This window comes from Etheostoma cragini, chromosome 5 (assembly GCF_013103735.1).
Source record: "Etheostoma cragini isolate CJK2018 chromosome 5, CSU_Ecrag_1.0, whole genome shotgun sequence".
NCBI classification, from domain to species: Eukaryota; Metazoa; Chordata; class Actinopteri; order Perciformes; family Percidae; genus Etheostoma; species Etheostoma cragini.
Genome location: NC_048411.1, coordinates 12,616,343 through 12,639,022, shown reverse-complemented (window position 1 = coordinate 12,639,022; position 22,680 = coordinate 12,616,343). Strand labels below are relative to the sequence as shown.

At 42.1% G+C, this 22,680-nt stretch overlaps 3 protein-coding genes across 3 annotated transcripts in view; 1 reads left to right on the top strand and 2 right to left on the bottom strand.

The window, feature by feature from the left end:
• Nucleotides 1-123: 123 nt before the first annotated feature.
• pik3ip1 (phosphoinositide-3-kinase interacting protein 1) lies at nt 124-7,019 on the bottom strand. The gene is made up of 6 exons (XM_034871085.1): nt 6,748-7,019; nt 6,441-6,569; nt 5,828-5,944; nt 4,010-4,198; nt 3,759-3,837; nt 124-1,799 (listed from the first exon to the last, which is right to left on the bottom strand). Exons 1-6 carry the CDS (start codon nt 6,842-6,844, stop codon nt 1,583-1,585), a joined length of 828 nt encoding a protein of 275 aa, XP_034726976.1. The 5' UTR covers nt 6,845-7,019; the 3' UTR covers nt 124-1,582.
• A 2,406-nt stretch (nt 7,020-9,425) lies between these two features.
• si:ch211-225b11.4 (thyroid adenoma-associated protein homolog) lies at nt 9,426-21,360 on the bottom strand. Its single transcript, XM_034871083.1, has 31 exons — nt 21,171-21,360; nt 20,892-21,072; nt 20,702-20,788; nt 20,585-20,612; nt 20,339-20,487; nt 20,134-20,256; nt 19,926-20,046; nt 19,614-19,759; nt 19,449-19,533; nt 19,236-19,372; nt 18,938-19,135; nt 18,130-18,859; nt 17,747-17,899; nt 17,510-17,619; nt 16,922-17,082; nt 16,671-16,840; nt 16,413-16,577; nt 16,108-16,256; nt 15,836-15,979; nt 15,648-15,752; nt 15,351-15,551; nt 15,114-15,264; nt 14,521-14,773; nt 13,838-14,074; nt 13,517-13,721; nt 12,430-12,618; nt 11,518-11,777; nt 11,253-11,408; nt 10,904-11,173; nt 10,609-10,811; nt 9,426-10,496 (listed from the first exon to the last, which is right to left on the bottom strand). Exons 1-31 carry the CDS (start codon nt 21,290-21,292, stop codon nt 10,249-10,251), a joined length of 5,637 nt encoding a protein of 1,878 aa, XP_034726974.1. The 5' UTR covers nt 21,293-21,360; the 3' UTR covers nt 9,426-10,248.
• Nucleotides 21,361-21,805: 445 nt separating this feature from the next.
• The window catches only part of tctn2 (tectonic family member 2), a gene marked incomplete at its 5' end in the record, with an annotated part of 5,325 nt that continues 4,450 nt past the window's right edge, over nt 21,806-22,680 (top strand). The window contains 1 exon segment of the mRNA XM_034872247.1: nt 21,806-21,947. Within this exon segment, the coding sequence (XP_034728138.1) occupies nt 21,806-21,947 (142 nt within the window).

Below are 22,680 nucleotides of genomic sequence, written 5' to 3'. Positions count from 1 at the left end.
AGTTCCAACAAAAGCTTAAATAACAAGACACTTGTAACCGGCCAAGCATGCGTGCTGCATTACGTTATGTTATGTTTATGTTCACCTCGCTGTAATATTAAATATACAGATCACACCACATCATCATTTCTGAGTTTGATCTTTTATTTCATTCTCAGCGGTGGAAATCTGCATTCATACAAAGTATTACATTTAAATGCTGAACAACAGCATTTTGAACACGATGCTTATGAAGAAAATAATCAATTACAACCAGCACACAGACACGTAAAAGAATGGAGCAGCAGTAACCAAAGATTTACAGTGACGTGGATCCAGCATTAATCACAAAACAAGATCCCGTGGAGTGAGAATAAACAAACTGGAGATACGATGAAAACTAACAGTGCAAATCTTCTGTGTATGATCCTTTCTTTTACCAGGTAGATATTTTCTAATATCTCTCCTTTTAATCAGTAGTTCTACTTGAAGATGCAAAAAAATGGCCCCTGAATACAAACATACATCAGGTAACCATGTGCATGCACTCATCTTTTTAAATGAACACCAAACTTTGGACTGTTTCTATTTTACTCCATCCCTGTCTCTGCTCTGAAGCATTTATGTGCATAACTCAAATGTCTGCATCACCAGACTTTTTCAGCACTTCAACACACTCGCTGTTCTGCTCTGCAAAGACGGATCTGTCTTTTCTGATCTGTGTTGTGGCAGTGCTGTTCTGTCCTGAGGACAATCTACTGTCTCTCTCATGCTTCTTGAAAGCCCTCTTTATATTTCCTGTCACTCCTTAACCTGTAGTAGAAAAGGGCAAGTCCTCTTTCATGTCTGCCAATGACCACCCGTCACGCTTTGTAACTGCATCCGCCCGATTACAGAAAGGAAAAAAACAACATCCGGGTTAAAGATGAAAAAATACATTCAGGAGGATCATGCCAAGGCAGAGTTGGCGGCCTTCCCTTTTCTTTAGTGGGCCTGTTTTACATCATGTTTCCTCATCCTGTCTCAGAGGAGGATATTTTTGGACACATCTGTGTCCCCAGTGTGTCTCCAAAACAAAGCAGTCTTCATACAAACACGTTTCTTATCCGCGTCTTCCTTGACACAGCAAACAGATCAGTACAAATTAAACCTCCCATGGGAGGCCCCTTCTCCATGGAAACATACTAAAAAACCAAAAGGTAACCCTCATTACTTGCCTTTCATAAACACTGTAAAAGTCTATTAGACTATAAATTCATACTGTTTTTGAATGGGGAAGCCCATCATCTTATTGTTTTGGCTATCAAATGTATCAAAAATGAACTAATGACATATCTTCATTAATAACAGATTCCCCTTAATGGTTTCTAACTTAAAACTGTGTCCACAGCTTATCTTGTTTGTGCCTCAGATTTATAAAAACCAAAGGAAAGAGGACACAAAGGACAGGATTCAGCTCCCTTTGAAGCGAACACAGCCCCCCGGCTCCTTATTTAAAACAGAGCTTACTCAGGGAGGGGGAAAGGAGAGACGAAGATGTGAAGAAGTGTTTTGGTCCACAAAAATGTTATAACAGTCCTGCGTTCAAGGACTACACCCCTCCTCATGCTCCGGGTGTCCCAGCTTGCTGGCCTATGAGAGGCTCCCCGCCCTCCATGCCATCCAGGGCGGGGGTTGTCTCGTGCTGTGCCGTGATCACGATGGTGTTCTCATCCACCAGCTCACAGGTGGGGTTGGAGAAAGCCGACAGGGGCAGTGTGATCCTCTGCATCTCACGCTCATACACTCGCTGCTCATGCTGCTTCTTTAAGTCCCGACCCCTAAACACAAAAAACAGAGATTCATTACGTTCATCAATAGTCATGAGAACTAATGCAAATAAAATAATATTGATTGTGGGCCCTTTAAATTACTCCCCTCAGCTAAAGATTAAAGCTGACATGCAAATTAACAACCAGTGCAAAGTCTGATTTTGCTGTTATTTTACAAATAGGTATCATAAGTGGCCTTGTAGCTGAAACTATGTACAGCACTGTTTTGGAAGGCCGCCCAGGTTTAATATTCAAGAACAGGAGCTTTAGATAACATACTGTATGTAAATAACAGAGGCTGTTATTACAAGTGTCCGGTCTGCAGTAAAGGCAAGGAACAGATGGTGAAAGGGAACAGAGAGCTGACAAGATGGCGAGGAGTTCATCTGCTCCAAGGCAACACAGTGGTGGGGAACAGGATGCTGCTGCTTTCTACTGATCTGGAGCCAGAGCCATATAGGCCTACTCTTGGATTTTAAAACACTTCCAACCTGCAAGCTCCAGCGCAGCATTTCAATGTGAAACTCTGTATATCAACACTGATTCTTTACACAAGGGCGCGGTTCATTTTAGCTTTAAACACAATTCCCTGAATCTTATCTTGCTGTACTTCCCAGAATTGGGAGATACCCCTCGCATGCCTGTATGGTATGTAGCAAAAGCCCGCAGCGAGTTGACTTAGCTTAGCACAAAGACTGGAAAGGAGTGAAACTGCTGCCCGGGCTCTGTTCAAGGTAACAAAATCTGCCTGTTAGTTTTTAATATATGTACAAAACCCGAAGTGTTGTTTTTACGGGGGTTACGTACCAGACTATTTCTTGGTCGGGACCTATAACGTTCTGGAGCTGGTTGCCTGGCAAACTACCTAGTCTAGCTTTTTCTCCCTGTTTCCAGTCTTTGTACTAAGCTAACTGGCTAGCTTCAGCTACATATTTAGCAAAGAGTAGTATCAATATTCTCATCTAACTTGTAGCAAGAAAACATAACACAAATGTCAAACTATTCATTTAAATCATTATTATAGGTTTCTCATAAAGAGATGTTAAAAGACAATGACAATTGGAGATTTTTAACACTGGGGTGGTCCAAGCCCCAAATCCTTCTTGTTGGTTAATGGCTGGAATGCTGGAAGACTGCTTTGTTCTGTTTTAATGAACCAGGTTGGCCTGTTTGTTTCTGTTGCCATGTGTGGAGCCTGGGCTGTCTACAGAGTCCGTGTTCTTTTACAGTGTGTTCAGCGGACCGGCAGCCAGCAGATAGTGAGGAGATGTTTGTTGTTTGTGAGAAAAAATATCGTAGCCTAAAAAACACTTGACAACGCTTAGAGTACCTTTAATAATCACTTCTTAAAAATAGACAAAGACTGGGGGCACTGCTAATTAGATTTGACAGTCAAACGCAGACCTGTTAGGGCATTTTGTGCTGCGCCAAAGGGAATCACAATATTGGGGCCATCATTTTGCACATTACATAACTGCAGTCAATGTGTAATCTTCTCCATCCAATCCAACCCTCTCTTCTCTTTCAATTCTATACAACAAGAATGCTTAAATAGACAGCAGGGCATTTAGGTTCCTGCTATGTTCCTCCCCATGCTCTGTTGTGGTTGTTGTGTAATAAAGGCATTACAATCGCTGCATTACATCTACGCGGAAGAACAAAGAGCATCGTTGGGGAATGTGAACAACAGCTGATGCCCTAAACTCAGGAGACCCTTAAATGTGCATGTTATCACGTGTTTTAACTATTCATACTGGCATTTCTCCTGCACATCTTAATGCTTTGAATCACACTACATGTGCAAGAAGAAAAAGGAAGCCACGCAAAGGCATCACATGTTGACTTTGTGTCGCAGTTTCAGCAGATGTACACACGTAATTATGACCCCTGGAATCAAACTAAATGCCTCTTCAAATAAAAAAAAAGACTGAACTACATGACTGATGATCTTGCGATTTAGATACTGACCTCTTATAGAAGTAGCCTAACGTGATGCCTACTCCGAGGAGGATTATAATCGCCATCATGAGGATGCCCAAGACGTAGCCTGAAAAACAAAAAAGAGAATGTAAAAGAGGTTAAACATAGAACATGCAAACTGAACACAAATGCATTGAGTTCATGTAGCAATACACAATTTACAGCTAAGGTTAATTCAAACTGAAAGTAGAGTGTACCACCAACATCATACATGTTTTTTTAGAGTTACAACAACATACCAAGCGTGCCAAGGTCCTTTTTCTTTTTGGGTCCTGTGCGTGCTCGCTGGCTGATTCCCATCACGGGCTGCACTGCAGCAACTTCTCCCTGAGAAGCTCCAGACTTGGCTGGCTGAAAGCTCTCTGTGGAGGGAAGGGTTCCTGTTGGCTTGAAAGATTCGGCCTCTGCTGCCACAGTAGAGGCTTGGTCTAAAGACACAAATAAACAATGGCAGAGTTATGCCAGCAGCATAATGAGTTTTAATTAGGAATGCTCTGAGTTGGGCTTCTGTTGATGTAGTGCCAATGGAAGCCCAATCAAATTAAGTAGTGAAATGTTGAACTAAAAGCTCCCCTAGAACATGTCTCCACACGGACTTGGGGAAAAATGAAGAATACACTCTAGTATAAAGTTGTACATTTATTTTCTCATATTATTTATATCATGGTATCTCTCCCTTTAACCCTCATATTGTCCTTGGGTCAAATTGACCTGTTTTCAGTTAGAAAAAATTGTTTTGTCACAAGAAGTGGGCCTTCGAAATAAGCGCTGAAAAAGTCAACATTAAAAATATCAAAAACTTTGGGAAAACACCAAAAACATTGAAAAAAACACCCACAACATTGAAAAAATTGACAAAAAACACTTATAATGTTGAGGAAAAAGTGACCAATTTTGTCATGGTTGACGGGAAGACATCACAAGGGTTAATATCTCAGGGCAATGTTTGAAACCAATGAGCAGGCTCCAAAACGGAAAGGTTGTGTAAGTCAGGTTATTTTGTCCAGGAAAATTTCCTTTATAAAATAATGTAATAATTGTGATAATGTGTGGAGACAATTGTTTAGTAATACACTTACTGGTGCATTATCTGGACTGTCAGGTTTCCAATTACTGCTTGTCTAACAACATTACCAACGACACAAAAACCTCCCAACCAGCTGGACGCAAGCCGACGCTCTGGCACTGCTCTCACAAGGTTGGAACGTAAATCAGTTTAAAAGAAAGGACTTTTTTTTTTCTTCGTACAGTATGTGGCAGACATAAACAGGCTCTGCATGCTCAACTCTATCTCAGGAGACAGGAAGTTCAGCTTGCACATGTCAACATCTGCTCTTTAACTCGTTTTCCATTTCCTCTACACAAGTTGTTGTTTACAAACTCTGGAGTTAAAGGGTGTGCAGTCATAGACTGAAGCAGCCAATTAGCTGCTGTCTCCAAGCAAAGGCTTTTCCTCTCAGCCAATGAGCTGAGGTTAAGGGCGTGGATAATGACGTTCTGCAAACTGAACTTTCTGTCTTTGTTACTGTGGGACCTCTGGTTTGGCTTTCGGAGACAAGAAGGAAACAAAGGGCAAAGTAGACCAGTCTTCTCGACTCTTAAAACCCATGTAAAGTGCATTGTCAGTCTTCAATTTTGAACATGGTTGTACTTGTGGGGAGGGGGGGAAGAAAAAAACTTTTAAAAAACTTTTTTGTTGAAACATAAAGGTTTATATGTTTTATAAGTTGACTGCATCCTCTCATCAATCTCTATTTTTGTTTTGAAGATTTAGGATATTTAGGACACTACAAAAAATCACCTCATTATTTATCCCTAGCATAATTTACCTCTTAAAGTAATGAGAGCTTTACAGGAAAGACAAAAGGAATCCCAGAAGCATCAAGAGAGCACATCCTGAGAGAAAAGTTGGAGTTTTAGTCTTTCAGTTATAAAATGTGTGTGAGTGTTTGCGAGGTCAGGCTTTTAAAGCTGGGTTTCTAGCTTTATTCTACAAGTGCCAACTATACTATAAAATGGTTTGTATCCAATTCTTGTCATGTGCAGTGTTTACCTACCCGTGCATGTGTCAACTGTACAGAATTGTTTCTGGACTGTCCCATCTGGGCCAGCGATGTAGCACCAAGGCCTTTCAGAGGAGTCTGGGTTTCGGCAGTAATTGTGATCACCCACACCTACAGGAGGAACGATCAAAACAGCACACATCTGTTACTGATGCTGTCTCTGTCTGTCTGTCTGTCTGTCTGTCTGTCTGGCTGGCCTGCTGAATGGCTAAACCCCTGCATTCATCAATCATTAACATTACTTCATCACAGTACAATGAACGGGCCACCGAGAGTACAAAGAAAGAAAATGGCAGCTGCTGTAAAATAGAAGCAATTCAACACCATAAACAGATAATTCAGTGGCTGTAAATATTAATCCTCTGCATGTTTTGATAAGACTTGCAATCCTGTGGGGAGCTGTATTATTACCCAGCAGATCATCAACAGATCACCAAAGATGTAAGAGCTGTTCGTTATACTATAGTGAACTGCTGTACTATCAACATCAATGACATTTAAACTGCCCATTTGACTCCAACAGCAGAAAACAGGAGAGGAATTAAGTCACCTAATGGGGCATTCACTGACCTCTTCATCACAAGACACATGTATTCAAGTTGTTTACCTGTCTGTGTATCAGGGTGAAGTTGAACATCATAGTCTCTAGTGGTGTTGGTCCAGTTTAGACAGGTCAGACCTGAGGAGGAGCTCTGTTGTTCCCCTCTGTACTCCAGGCCCCTGGACTGCATGCAGTCTGGCAATAACAACACAACATGTGAGCGCAGGACATTCAGGGGATTGTGCAATCATAAAGGAATGAAAAAGGATGCATCATTATGTATGTATTTGTATAAAGTAAATCATGCAACATTGTAAACCGTTTGTTCAACAAGTAACATACAAAAATAATTGTCCATAATGTGTCATTTTACCTTTATTTCCATTTGATGCGTTGCTCTCCATCACGGCCACGCTCAGAAAAACGTGCAAGGAGAAAAACATTTTGCAGGCTGAACTAACCGACAACATGGTGCGCTACTGTTCTTTTTCTCTAAAAATGTCAATTAAAAACGTATAAAAAGTCTTTCAAGTGGACAAAGAGCCTGTGCTAGATATGTCTCAGGCACACTGCTCCTCTCGCTGGAGTCACAGCCCCTGTTTTTATCTGAACAGCTCAGCTTTCTTCGTAAACACTCTTCTGTGGGAGGAGGAACAGCCCTTTGCAGTACAAACCTCAAGGTCCTAAAGCCTCTCCAGGTTCTCACAGACACGCACACACACGCGCGCGCGTGCACGCGCACACACACACAGTGGAAAGAGCATCAGCTGCAAAATAGTCATGGTAACTTATCATGGCATGCAGCCTTTGAGAATAAATACGTTGCCAAAACAGTCAGCAGGGTAAGACAACTTAGTCCGTGGAGATTTTTGATCAAGCTGCAAAAAAATACTTCTATAATCCATCCTCAGAGCGTTTTCCTTCACCCTATCCAAGAATAATGCCCATGCTTATTCTATAAACAGCTGCTCTGCTTTCCCTTTTTATTTGAAAATCAACGGTATTATTCATCTCTATGTATAATCTCCAACTCTGTGCTTATTGGTGCATGTGTCCAAATCCAATCTTCATGTTTCCCAGGCTTCCTCTCCACTACCTCAGGCCTGTTTGTCCACAGGTATTGGTCACCAGAAGATGATTGTACAGGTGCCAACAAAGAACAGCTGCAATAGTATTTGCCTGTATCTGCATTTGCATGTGAAGCTGTATACTCCCAGCTGAGAGGCCCTGTGCCGTTTTTGGCTGACTGGTAGAGAGGGCAGCCAATGCCTGAGTCAGTCAATGTTCACTAAGCCACTTTTCAAATAAATGCCTGCCTGGTTTTCAGGCAATTACTAGAGCAAACACACAGCATCTGTCGGGCACTCTCCATCACACTCTGCTCATTCATGGTAACAGGGGGCAGGAGCCCCTCCCAGCATGCACTGGGTGAAAACACAAGTCACTAGAGACCATTAAAAGGGTGACCACATTTGGAACTGGGCCAACTAATATATGTCAATGAAAAAAAAGAAATAAAAAAATAGTTAAGATTAAAAAAAAAAATGGTCATGTACGTCAAAACTATAAGATAAATGTACTAAAAAAACGTATGTAAAAAAGTATATAAAACCTTGTCATACAATGTGCTTCATGGCTCATTTTAAATCCTATTTTTCCGTTTCCCGGCAGAAATGGACATCGATAACTACCTGAACTGATGTCGAGTCATTCAGTGAAGTTGGTGAAGATCTCATCATTTAAATGTACAATTTGATCAATCTGACAGATTTTGTTTTTGTCTAATCCTTTGACGTTTGATGTTTTATCATAACTAACTTTTCAAAAAACAGACTTCCATAATAACTAAACTGAGCTGAAGTAGACTGATTCAGTCAATTTGATTTGAGACTTTTTGGCCGGGAGAGAAAGCAATGGCTAAAATCTGTCACACCTTTTTTTATCGGGCATTTCAAGCTTTCTTTTCTTTTCTTTTTTAGGGATTTCAAGCTTTGGAAAATGAAACTAAGTTGTATTGATAGTATGAAGGACAAACATGCTATTACAATACTTGATTATGTTCAGCATAAACTGTTCCTTAAACAAATCTAAATGCAGTTTCTTTTGAAAATTATTTATTTCATTAAGATTATTCTAGAAATGGAATTATAGTAACAAAGTCCTTACTGTCTTTTTGGCTCTGGCAAGAGCAAAGATCCACTGGCTACTTGAGACCCAACAGTGAGTGGGAAAACACTCTTGCATGTTTCTAATGATACGCACACACACACGCACACGCTTACTGAGAGCAAAGACACTCTCCGTAACAACAGCAAAGGCTTTTATGATTCCAGATGGTCATTTTCCAGTTTTATACACACTTTGCCTTCAGGAAAGTCACAACCTTGTTTTTTACACTCACTTCTCAGACTTTGTTTTCAAGACTGAGGTATAAGACACACTACTGCACACATTGTTCAAGCAGATTCTGATAAGATTGTCTTTTCATAAAAATTCTGCCCTTGTTTTCAGGCATATTGACAAGACGTCAAGCACATGTTTTTCTTGCCTTTGTCTGGAAGTAGAGCAAAGTTCAAGCCCCCCATTATTTTAAAGGGTCTGTGCTGTGAACTTAGAGAAGCAAGCTTGTCACCAGAAGGTCATCAGTACAATCTCCGTGCCGGCAGGATACATCTGAAAAGCATTCAAAGTAAAAAGTATTACCACCATTATAATTCCTTTGAGCAAGGCCTCTAACCTCAACCTTTCCAATGGAACTGCTCATCAGACACACACATCAGGCCACAGATCAGACTGTGGTTGTACTGGGCAGCTTCCACGTGTGAAAGTGTAACTGTGTGAATGTGATCTGGGCGTTCCTGAAAAAGATAGTATTACTCTCAGTGTACTCCACCTTGAATAAATGAAGTAAAAAAAATGCTGGTTTACAGTCAGTATCAGTATACTATTACTATTAGATAAAATTACAATTTGTAGATACTGTATTATTTTTAACATGTAATCACCTCTGACAATACACTATGCCAAGAAAAAAAATGTTGTGAGGATACAACAATAAAAACTTCCATGTACATTTATTAACACGTAGCGTAAGATTCCCAACCATAGCATGTACAAAGTCATTCACGTCAGTGTTTGCCTAATACTGAGACATCTAAATAAATAAAAAAAGCAGTGGGCTATCTTGTGATGTAAGACTGCTCTAGTGTGTTGTCTGTTGCTAAGCAACTGATAGCTCTCTATTTGATCTAGTCAATCATCTTCAGCCCTCATGTGGTTGGAAAATGGACACTTATCCGGGCGAAAGGTCTCTAATGGAACATCAAAACATTCATTATATTCCCCTGCTGGGCACCAAGCAGCCAATTTCTGCAGACGCTATCACATTACATCACTGCATAAGTCTGAGCGCTGCTACTGTAGCTCCTGAAACATGCATGGACATGGAAAACCACGTAGAACAACAGAGGACAGGAGCCCTGCTCTGGGAGTAAGAATATATAAGCATATTGCTTTAGTGATGGTGATCATAAAGACAGACCTGGGGATATTCCAGTGGCTGTACCTCTGCATAAAAAAGGTTTATTAATAAAAAATGGAATACAGCTTCAGAATATGCAATGTTATAAATTGTTATTTAGAAGAACTATAGCAAAAACAGGCCTCTAGACCGTATGAGGAACATGAGGCACCTATGGCCCAGTGGATCTCTTCACTGACTGCAGCCACTTACAAAAATCCCCAGACTTAGGACTAAGGCTGCAAATGTAGATGTCATAAGCATTCTTGAAATAACCACAGCTAATTTCATCCAGGACGTCATCGACCAAGAGGCTGTTCCCCACTGAGTGTGTGGAAAAAGGCCCTGGTTCCGTCATTGTGGCAGCTCTCCAGCCACAGCAGCTGTTACAGCAGAGGGAAAGTGGACACCGTTTGGACTGAGCAGACTGCAAACTTCTTGTAAACTCATGTGCAGCGCAGAAGGATCACAAAGGTGTTGCACATCATCAGTTGTTTTCAACAGCCGGAGGAGAAAGGCAGCCCTGGTGAACAGGCCACACAGGGTGCTGTGGAAACGGGGGTCCATGAGGAGAGCCAGCCAGGCCATGGTCAATGTCTCAGCTAAAGAGAGAATAAATATTTACATTGTAACACATTTTCACCATTTAGTATTTGCCACAGCTCATCCCACAACATCTTACTGTATATTCAGACTGACAGACTCATGAGCTACCTGGCTGGAGCTCTTTGCAGACTCGAAGGCTGTCTAGCACCTGTGCAGCACTCTCCTCTGCCCATGCACTCAGGCTCTGTGCCACAGCAAAGGATTCAGAGGATTTTTCAGCCATCTGCAGCAGGTAAGGCAACACATGTGCACACATCACAGAGGGTTCTGCAAACACATTGGCCTCATCCTGTTCGTACAGGCTGGAACACCTGAATAAGACAGCAATAATTAAAGTTAGGTAACACTCCTTTCGAGATTACTCAGTTTCTTCATGTTTATTGACTCAGTGAGGGTAACACACCCCGTCGTCTCTGAGGCCTCTCTTAGCACTGATCTGAGGTCAGGCTGAGGCAGGTGACACAGCAGCACCTCCAGTGTGCCAGGAGTATCCCAGAATTCCTCCAGCAACCGGTCCAGTAGGAGCGGCAGAGCCTGGTTGACCTGCATCAGGTAGACGCTCCTCTGGCTTTCTCCTTTACTCGCATGGTGCAGCAGGGACGTAAAACAGGCCGCTTTCATCCTCACCTGCTGGCTTTGGTCCTGCAGAAGGTAGAGCCCTGTGTTGATTGACCTAAACCAGAAAGATTCAACATTTTAAATTTCTGTTTCTGTATCATTTCATGGACAACTTTATCTGACTTCCTTCACACCTGATCATGATGGCAGGCAGAGTGCTGCGGCTCATTAGAGGAACTCCAGCCACACACAGAGCTTCAGCACACGCCATCCTGAGCACTTCAGGGGCGTCTGGCGACCGGTGGCATTCCAAAACGCTACACCAGCGCTGCAACGCGGATATCTTTTGACTAATTTACACAAAGATAAGAAGAAAGTCAGAGCTGCAGGTAGAAGTGTTCCAGTACAGTATCTGACTCTATACTTAACTAAAAAAGGTTAAAAAAAACATGTAAAAACCTGGTGTCTGAACACTGGGAAAGCAGCAGACTAGCAGCAAATAGAGCCTGCGACCGAAACTCTGGCCCTCCTCGCTGGTCCTCCAGGTCCCCAAGCAACAAATCCAGACACTCAGACAGAACCGGATCCTCCAGTGGGGTCGACTGAGGAAGAGGTTGATGGAAAGTAGAATCGCCTCCGGCCATCACTGCTACCAGGGCTGCGAGGTAGGTCCTGCGGTACTCCACACTGTGGCTCAGCAATGCCTCCCTCAGGTTTGACTTGAGATAGAGAGCATCAGTACAGTCCTTTAATCTACTTGTCAAATGATCAATGTGCATTTAAATGTCAACCAGGTAAACTCTGAAAAGATCCCTGCATACTACACTAATGTAAAGAATCGATGTTTCTTGCAAATTTAAACAACTCAAGCACTTTACTAAGATTATTTCCGTGGTTTCCTCAACAAAACATGTTTTACTGTACCATTATTATAGTTAAACACACACATGAAAAGTGGGTGCTCTAGTCCAACTAAAGGATGTAATAAATGTAAACAAGTGCTGTAAAATAAATGACTAGGGCACATCTTTACCCACAATCTGTAGATATGCAGTGTCACATCTTATCGAGCTTGTCTTAAAGAGAGGTCACTCAATCACAACACAGGATATACATGGCTAGGCACAACTGGGTGGTCTAGATAACGTATCATGCTACATGACCTACATGAACAGCAATAATAAAAGCTTATAGACACACCCTGTCTCCTCAGAATTAAAAAAGATTTCCAGCTAGATGGCTTTGTATTTACATTTCCCCAATTTCCTCCCATTGTGCTGTAAGAAGTTCGTTACAGTGAAAGCTGTTAAACAGGTTTTTTGAAAAGTTGTTTTCTTCATGCTTAAGTGTACGGAGCAGATCTTGTCTCACCTGCAACACCCTTTGGATCACCTCTTTCAGGCCGGTCTGCTGTGAACCCCGCCCATCCACCACCCACGTGGCCAATGAGAGCCTGAGATCTGGGCTCGTTGCAGAGAAGTTGTCCCATATTTGACAAGCCCACTTTAAATCTGCACACAGAAAGTGGATGGCTTGTTGATGGAAGGATGGCAACCCGACCTGTGGAAGTGACATAGATAAAGCGTTAAATATCTGTCGGGGCATCCTGGTAGCCTTGTTGTTAAAAGCTCCTGGAAATAAGCTTGTTACAATGAGTGATGGGGTCCAACATGAATGCACCATTTTCTGCCAAAGTTATTACAGTTTTGAACGGAGCCCCAAAGTGTCACAATTAGATATTTCTATTCTGAATTACCTCGCAATATGTTTACGTTACTTTGATGGTACTTTTAAGTCACGGTCTGTATATTTAATGTATTAGAGAAATACTCACGATTTTGAGTCTAGTTCTTCTGACTTTAAGATACTGAGCGTTTCTATATAAGAATACATATTCATAAAAAGCAAGAGTTCAAGTTTAAGTTCAGAAAAAAACATTCTAAAATTGTATTTATTATGAGTTTAATAAAACTCAGCTAATCTGCTTCATAAGGATGTGTCAATGTAGTTGGACCTATTTTGATTGACAACATAAGTTAACAACCACAAAACGTAATCACAATTTGATTAAAATGTTGCTAACTCCTTTTTTTTTGCACAAAAATATATGTCACATTTAGTCTAAAGGAGCCCCGCTTACTAAAAACTAGGGAGAAGAGTATAGATAAAACCACACAAACAGAACTATCTCATGAGAAATAACCTAAATGAATTACATGCTGGCAGAAAATGCTGTGTTTATATATGAATCCATAACTTTTAGTAAAATGCTGATTGAGAAAATAGGTTTCAGGGTACTATGTTAATGCAACGTCTCCGGATCAATTGTGGGCCACGGACCTTTTCAGCATTAAAGCATATGTCCCGCCTATTTATGCATATCTATACTATCAATAAAAGGCTAACATGTTAGCCTACAAAGAACAATATCTATATTTTATACATGGGTGTCACACACCTGAAGCTCCTGTTGAGGTGTCTGGAGGTCATGCACAAGTGTGTCACTGAGCTTTGACAGATAAGTCTCACAGCAGAGTCTTCTGAGTGAGTCTGCCACTCCGAGGTAGGCCGCTCTTACAAGGGGGCAGCGTTGAGCTTCGGTCACCAGCCACATTGAGGTATCCACGCGGCGCAGCACCTCACACAAGTCAGCTGAAGGGGCACTGGGAACAGAAACACAGCGGGGTTTCAAAGACACCGTCTGATGAAATAATACACGGGGCATTTTAAAAGCCTGAAAGTGTCTGATGCATGAATAAACGGCTCTTTTTAGTCTCACCTGACCGTGCAGAGAGCTCTTTTTAGAGTGGCTTTGATCTGCAGCAGCTGTCCGTGGAGCCGGTTGTGACAGCAGCGGTCCTGCGGACTGGGCAATTGAGCCGTCAGTTTAATGAGGACGTTCATGTACTCTGAGGGGGGAGTCATGGCAACCAAAGCCTTCGAGGCCATCACTCTCACACTGTAAATAGGACTGGCAGACAGCTGGAGTAAAGGAGGCAGGAAGTCTGACAAGGTTCTGGCAGAGGGAAACCAGAGAAGACATTCGGTCAAACAATATTCAGTGTAGAGATTCATCAATGGACAAAACTTTGTCCTTTCTTACTGCTCTGTATGAATACAGTATATAATGCTAACCTAGTAATGACATGACGTAGTTAAACCTTTTTTTGTAAGCTAACTGACAATCTGCTGGCTCCAGGTACATATTTATTGTACAGACATGAAAGTGGTTCTCAGAAAGTGAATAAGCTTTTTTCCCCAACATGTCAAAATATTCCTTTAACAAGTGATCCTCAGTCACACCACTAAACTCAAATAATCTCTCTTCTTCACTAGTAAAGGTAAACAAGTCATTGAATACACTGAGCTAACAAAAAACCTACATCCTTTTGGCCTGAATTAAAAAGCAACTGATGATTGATGAATAATAGTTAACCCGATCAAAGTGTAAACAGTAATCACTCTGTTAAGTCTTGGACACCAGGCTGGAGTTGTGCCAACAAAGTCAGGACAGGGAAGAGAGAAGGTTGGAGGTGTAGCTTGGCCTCGTTGGGTGGGCCCTGGAGAGCTTGTGCTGCCCCTCTGAGCTCACCCAGGAGGAAGAGCTGCAGCCCAGGGTAGTGGAAGAAGAAGGAAAGCGGGGACATGCAGTGCTGGGTGGGGCCACCCTCTTCACTGCTGGGCCGCTGGCCGAGCATTCGCGAGCACAGAGAACCTGAAAACAGATTTTAATAACTTTAGCATCAGGGGTAATAATTAGAGCTGAACTAAATAGTCGATTAATTAACTATTTTGTATTGTGTCAATAATCTTTTACGCAAACTTTCACTGGTGTCAGCACTTAAAATGTGAGAATTTGCTAGTTTTTTGTCTTAAATTGATTATCTGAATAATAATGACGGATTATTGGGGTTTTGGACTGTTGGTCATACATACATACATGCAACATACAATTCAAATTACATAGGGCAGTTTTTATTATAAATAATAAAATAATGGGAAGATCAATCGATAAGCTCTAGCCCATCATATTACAAATACAGCCCAAAACGTACTGTAAAGTTGCAGAGCAGCATTCCTCATGGCCCAGCAGGGAGAACTGAGCAGAGTGAGTGACAAGATGGCTACAGCAGGAGCAAAGTGAAGAACAGCTACTCCCAGACCAGAACCACGAACCAGGGCCTGCAGAGTGTGAACCGCACACACCTGCAAAGGAAAGGACAATTATGTGACCACATCTGTCTTTGTGGTTCCAAAGACTAATACCCTTATTATTGTTGCTGTGTGCAAACCTGTGGCAGGTCCAGGGTTTGGTCCCAGTCCTCGGGTAGAGGGGTTTTGGCTGTCTCCAGTAAGATTTGCATACTGTGGGCTAACAGTGGTCTTGCTTTACTGGCCTCCTCTGCTGACACAACGCACAGGATGAGCATAGGCAACCCTGCAGCCCGCCGGGTCACAGAGGTAGATCGAGGGGACCGCACAACCTGCAATCCCTATAAAGAGACAGGGGAGGAAATATATCTATAAGCCATAGTTTAACATCTCAAGTCATTCATGAAAATGACATCCAAGCATTTATCACATCTCACTTGTTTCAGCATGTGGGCTGGGATATCCATAAGCTCTGGATCATTGCTGCTCAATAAAGACGCACAGAACTTGGTAAAGCCTGCACAGCATCCCTCTACTGCCCCCTAGTGAACAGAAATATGTCATTCAGAAAGTTCCATGAGAGCTGAGGTGACTTAATACTTCTAAGTGGATTCAAAAAACTTACCCAGTGACGACATTTGAGAAGAATATTTTTGAACACGTTTGATGCTCTTGTTAGATCCTCTTTTGTAAGGAGGCACTTGCTGGATTTGGATTTGGATTTGGTGAGAACTTTCTCCACCAGAGAGCCTAAGAAGATTCCTATTTCCTGATGAGAAACCATGAAAGCAAGTCATTTTGAGAAAAAATTACAGTGTCAGATTCTTGCCATCTTCCTAAATGTTGAATGAAGTATGCAGTTATGCATCTTAAATAGTGCATCTGGTTCTGTTTTACCTTGAGGGAGACCCAGCAGCAGGTGAGAACGAGGCTGTGCTCCTCAGATAGCAGGACACACTCGTCTCCATCCCCCCGGCCTCCTCCAGACTCTTGGGCTATCAGAGAGCTGATGGCATTTCCCATATCACAAAAAGAAGGGGGGGCATCTAAGACAGAAGAGAGTGATTTACTGTGTGTGTGTGTGTGTGTGTGTGTGTGTGTGTGTGTGTGTGTGTGTGTGTGCGTGTGCGTGTGCGTGTGTCTGTAAATCTAAAATGTACTGTACTTCATCCACAAATCAGTATTGTTTCTGTCTCCATTACCCTTTTCAGTGGCACAAGCATCCCGGTCTCCATACAGAACACCCAACAGCAGCAGAGACATATTCTCCAGCAGGACCAGGATCTCAACGGTCAAACTGTGGTCGAGGGTGTCTGACACACTGCGGGGTGCCTCAAGGAAACACTTCTGGAGGGCACTTAGAACAGCTGGAGTAGAAGTAATGAGAGGATTTAAAGCACTGAACAACATTTCTAGGGCTAAAGGTCCTTTATGGCAGAAATCAGTGTTGCAGATCTCACCATGTATAGGCTTCGTTCTGGCTGCAAGCATCATGTCAGCCTTGGCTGTCAGATAGTGCTCCTCCAGCTCCTTCACCAGGAATCTGACCATGCAGGAGGCCTTCGGGTGACTTCCACCACTGACAGTTATGTTACCTCTCAACCTGCAGTCCGCGGGCTGGTCTTCTGATCTACACGTAGAACAACCTATTATAATTTGCGTCTAAAGCGGGTATAATTCTGAACGAGGGTATGTAGGAGTCAAGGCTTACTTCTGAAAGAGGACCTTCATCATCAGTGCTCCCATCTGAGCCTCCTGCACCCGAGGACTGCACAGAAGCTGTTTGGTTCGCGTGAGCAGCACTGCAGCGATGTCATCTGGAAAACTTGGTGGGAAAAACCTTAACAATAACCCAGCTGAGAGCTCCCGAATCTGTAAAAGAAAAAAAAAAAAACTTATCGATTGTCTCAAAATATGATTCAACTTCAATCTTTGATTTGACCAATATAACAGATAATGATGCCAGTTAAAGCTATACTGCGTAGTTTCTGTCTCCTGTATGAGGAATTCTAAGAAATGGCCACAACCTTCCTCCACACAGTTGCTAGTATTCAAGGAAAACACAGAGGATTCAAAATAACACATAGGACTCTTCAGAAGAGGCAATTATTTTGACCCGAGTTTCTGAGTGACAAAGTCGCCGGACGACACAATCTTCTGAACATATAGCCATACTGAGAAAGTTTTGTGGAGTTGATCGTCTTAATGAGATTTGTATCAACTAATGGCAATGGCTTGAATAAAACAGACTTTCATTCATATAAAAAAGTTACGCCCTAAAGCTTTAAGGCAACTCTACCTCATTTGTAGAATCTTCTAAACAGCTGATGAGGACCAGCTGTTTTGTCCTGCAGACAAAATCCCACTGTGCTCTCTGTCTGGCACAGTTAATAAGAGACCCCATATTCGCTAAAAACACAAAGCTCATTTAAATTTCAAGTCAAAATCATTTTAAACAATACAAAGTTAACATTTGACAGGAATTACGCAACACATTTGTTTGGTTATTTTCCAATCACTGGTTTTCCAAACTTACCTGGAGGTTGTCCCTTCTTTTTGTCTGGCCTCCAGGTGTCTGTGCAGGTCTCCAGCACTGCAGACAGCAACAGCAACGCAGTCTTCTTCCTCTGGTAACTGTGTCCTGGTGCCAGATAGCTGTATGGAATCTGGCCCAACCATTCCACAAACCCTATATGATATACAAAAAGGTTGGATGCCAAGTGTCCTCATCTGTTATCCCTGTCCTGAGTTGTCATTTAGATTTAGATTCCTTAGAAAAGGAACACATAGATAAATACCTTCAGCTGAAACATTCAGTATGGGCATATAATGTTCATAAGCAACCCCAATATACAGTATGATAAATGTGTATCAGGCTTTACAGCAGTAAATAAATACAGCAGCTGTCAGTTATCTCACCTATTCCCCGCTCCAGTATGTCCTCTTCCCTCTCTGAGTTTTTACCATCTCCTTTCTTTTTGCCTTTTAGTCCACTGACATGTGCCAAGCAGCCGTCTCTAATTCGAACCAGAAACTTCTTTACTCCGGCATGAAAATGTTGGCGAAAAGGTGAGGACTCACAGTTCAGGTTCTGAGGAATAAACATCCTCATTATTGACATCTCCTCAGCGGTTGGAGTGTCTTTGGTCTTTGGGCTGCAGCAGAGTAGGTTGAGAGCAGCGAGACGCACTTTGTCATCCGCGGATCCTAGAGCAAGCTGGAGGATTTCAACGGTTGAGGTACCCTGCAGAGCCCAGGGAGAGCCTCCAGTCGTGGCTCGATAGGCGCTCATGATGCAAGCCCAGGCGTGGAGGTGGCCAGGGCCTGATGAGTCCAGAGACGCCAGTAGAGGATCCACAGCAGAGGGGAAGACGTGAAAGGTGCTGGGTAATAAGTGTGATGAGCTATTGTTCTGTAGAAGAGTCACATTGGACGTCAGCGCCTTATAAAGGACGGGCCGCCAACGCCTCGCCCACTGATTGGCCAGCTCCAGCTCAGTGTGGGAAGCGGACTTCAGTGAGCCTCCACATAACTCTCGTCTCTGCTGCTGGATCAGACACTTGTAAAGCTCCGATCCACATGGTGACAGGTGATTGGTTGACAAGCACTTCAGGAGATGATTGGGCAATTCAGCATATTGATCCAGCACCTGATGGATTAAAGAAATGTTAAGTCATCATGAGCACAACTGACTCCAATACTAACACTGTAATCCTGTAATCCTCACCAAGTCAGTACCCAGATACGGCAGCAGGGCACAAAGGCGATGATATTTGCCTTTAGCTTCACAAGGTAGTTTGATAATTTGCTCAAGTAGTGAAAAATAAAGAGTCTTCTCTGTGTCACAAAACTGCTCACAGTCCATCTCATAGAGGTCCAGCAGCAGACAAAAGGCAACGCGCACAAACTCTGTCACACCTTCCACCTGCCAAGTCACAGTAACACAGTCAATGAACAATCCTGGCAGTAATACATCTTTCAATGAGGTCCACTATGAGACATGGCTCAGAGCACGGCTGACTCACTGGACTTTCTGCATTGGTCCAGATAATGTGAATAAGTTCTTGCTGTAGGCTGCAGTCGACAGACAGAAGGCGAACTCCCGTCATCTTCCAGATATCAGCCAGGCATTCTTTAACTTTCTTCAGCCACAGTGTTAATGCTGCAACAACATGCCATGTTTGAACAGGTAATATCGCCATTCAATCATATGAATAAGCAACCTGGACATTACCCACCTTCAAAGGCAAAGTAGTGACAATCCAGCTTCTCCTCGCACAAAGCATAGACCAGAGGAAACAAACCTTTCAGCAGTAAGCACATCTGAAATGATGGATTTGGTAATGAAAGTAAGCACAACAAACGTTAAACATGTTTTTGACATGAGTTTAAACTAGATTTACTTCTGTGGCATCCAAATGTGAACTGAGCAAGATGTGAGGTCGACAGCACGTCAGGAGGCCCCTGCTCACAGCCAGCCTGTCCACTCCGTCCTTCCCTGTAGGGCAGCACTGGGCCTGGAGAGCCCCAACAGTCAGCCGCCAGGGCTCTGACACGTAACAGGGATCAGGAATAAGAGGACTCTCTAGGCATTCATACTCAGTTTTAGATTGTAGTATGTATAGCTTCATGCTTTTTTGGACATAGCTCAACAGAGAAAGAAATATATTTACATTTTAACCCACATGTGTCCAGCAGTGTTGGTGGTACCTTACCTAAGTGAGAGATCTGTAGCAGACTCCAGGCAGCAGCTTCTCCAGCTCTGCTCTCTGATGCTGTGTTGATCAGCATGGCCACAGCAGTGCCGGCCAAAAGACGAGTGTCCCTGTTGCAACACTGTAAGACAGGACACACTGACTGATGAGACAAAAAGAGATCTATCTTTTGACTAAGTGACTCAGAACTGATGAATTAATAAGACACCTGTCCAAGTAATATGTCCATAAGAGCCTGCAGGATGTTCTGCACTGACGTGCCCATGTGCTCCTTGTCCCACACTAGAGGAGCCACGTCACTGGACAAAAGCTGGAAAACTTGCAAACACACCTGCAGAGATCACAGTTCTCAGGTCAGTAACACATCACATTTGCATTGGACTGATTTATGATGCACACTGTTCTTCATGTACCTTTACAGCAATGTAACACAGTGGCCCGTCTCTCAGGGATTCTTGTTGCAATACAACCGGGAATAACTCTGACATTTTATTCAGAAACGACTGGAATGACTCTCGCCACACCTCACGACCAACTGTGCTGTCTTCCAGGAACATACAAGCTAAAAAAGGTAAAAACAACAGTAAGATGATGAAAAACTTGATAGAATAGGAAATTAGTGACATTGTAATAACACATTGTCTTTAGCCTGCACCAACCTCTCTGCAGATCCTCAAAAGACAATATCTAAAAAAAAACAAAAGATGAGGTAAAAGTGATGTGCAGTGCCTTTGGGCAAATATATGACAAACACAAGTGTAGTGAGAGCTCCGTACCTGGTCTGTATGGACTATAGATTGCAAACAGTGATGGGTTTCTCTAAAAACCATTGGGTGGTCCACCTTTGCCAAATGTTGCAACATCTGTCAAGCACATACAAATGTCAATAAGTCAATAAAATATTCAATGAGATTCGTCTTTGTTTCCAGCATTGTACGGTGAACAGACATGTACTGCAGGGCTGACCTGGTCCACCTTACGACAGGCTGTGGAGATGTTGGCCATCTGCAGTTGCATGGAGATGAGGAGTCTGACAAGAAGCAGGAGACGACTCTCCTCCAAAACATGAAGCTGAGCCTCTGAAATCTGTCGCAGCAGCTGGACAGCCTCCTCTAAGCAGCGCTCCTTACATCTTTTCACACTACTCCTGTTCATGCAAGCATAATCATTCAGTCATTATCACACCTTATTTAAAAATGGGACGAATACTTAGTTCTGAGGTTAACTTATAAGTAGGCTACCAACCTGGAGGATTCTGATAGTTTGTCCAAAAAGAGCCTTAATGTTTGGCTGACATTTTCAGATTCTTGATCCTCGGTGATCACACAGTCTTGCAGACTTGTCATCAGATCTTCAAACGAGAACATTGTGTTTTATTAACGCCACTGTACATGCTACACATTTGTCAGAGACAGGCACGCTGGCACGTTGGTCACGTGATGTAACTCTTATTCTACTACTCTTAGACCAGCGGTCAGTGTAGAATAACAGCGACATGCTGCCACCTAGAGGTAGGATATTTTGCTCAAATTAAAATGTGTTTGAAAAGGTTTTAAAATACATGTAATAGTAGATAGCGGAACTTACATGTATAATTCTGTAAATAATATTTAATTGATAATGAATCAATTGACACTCGTCAATAATATGACTCTAACTTGACACGAGGACGTCCTCGTGTCAAGTTAGAGTCATGTTATTGGCGTATTAACTCGTAGAAAACATTTTTTTTTCATCTACCATTCCAGGCCAGATGAGGTCACTATTGTGCAATTAAGTAAAAACTTTTCCCCAGAAGAAAAATGTATGAAGCTGTGATTCGTTTAAGATCTGCGTTGCCAAGACATCACTTACAGTTTACAAATATGTCGACTTCATAATCTGAAGCAAACCAAATGGCTAACGAGGATAATATATTATTTTACCAAGTATCTATTTCACGCCAGCTCACATGTGTTTTACTGTTCATTTCCTTGGCTCACACTCAAAACGTTGTCGGTAAGACTTGAACAACGCTAACGTTAGCTTTAACAACAGTTTAACGCTAGCTAAAGAAATAGCCAAGAGCTAGCTAGCAGGAACGTTAGCTAGTTAATAGACCACCGTGCTAAGGTTAACCCTTGTGTTGTCCTCGGGTCAACTTTGACCCGTTTTCACAGTTTTTTTTATATCAGAAATATGGGTTTCTTAACAACCAAACTGACACAAAATAAGTTGGATGCACGTACGACGTATGGAACCCTTAAAACATACACTGTACATCCGTTAATGTTGTTCGCAGGTAAGATTAATTATTACTTCCATTGAATTTTAGTTGATTTCATGGCATTTGAAAAAAAAAAAAAAGATGTTTAAATGGTTTCAAACGGCATCCCGGCCAAACATTGACATAAATCAGTCTGTGATTCACTCAACATCCTCTTATCTTAGTCAATATAATTCATAATATCTGCTTTTTTGTCAAACAAAAAAATCAGGGATAACGTAATCTTATTAGGGTTATTAACCATGAATTTTAATTTGACAATTTCCCCTCTTTTTTTAAATTCTTTAAATATTTTTCCAAATTAAAAAAGTAATAATTAAAAAAATGTTTTTTTAAATGTTTTAAGACTTTTTAAAAGCGCCAAAAGTATAAAACAGCGTCAATAAAGTCAGGAAAAAAAAAAAAAAAACTATTTTCCTATTTTGACCCCGAATGACAAGTTTATGGACGACGGTGAAGACAACACAAGGGTTATAGCTAAGTTACGTA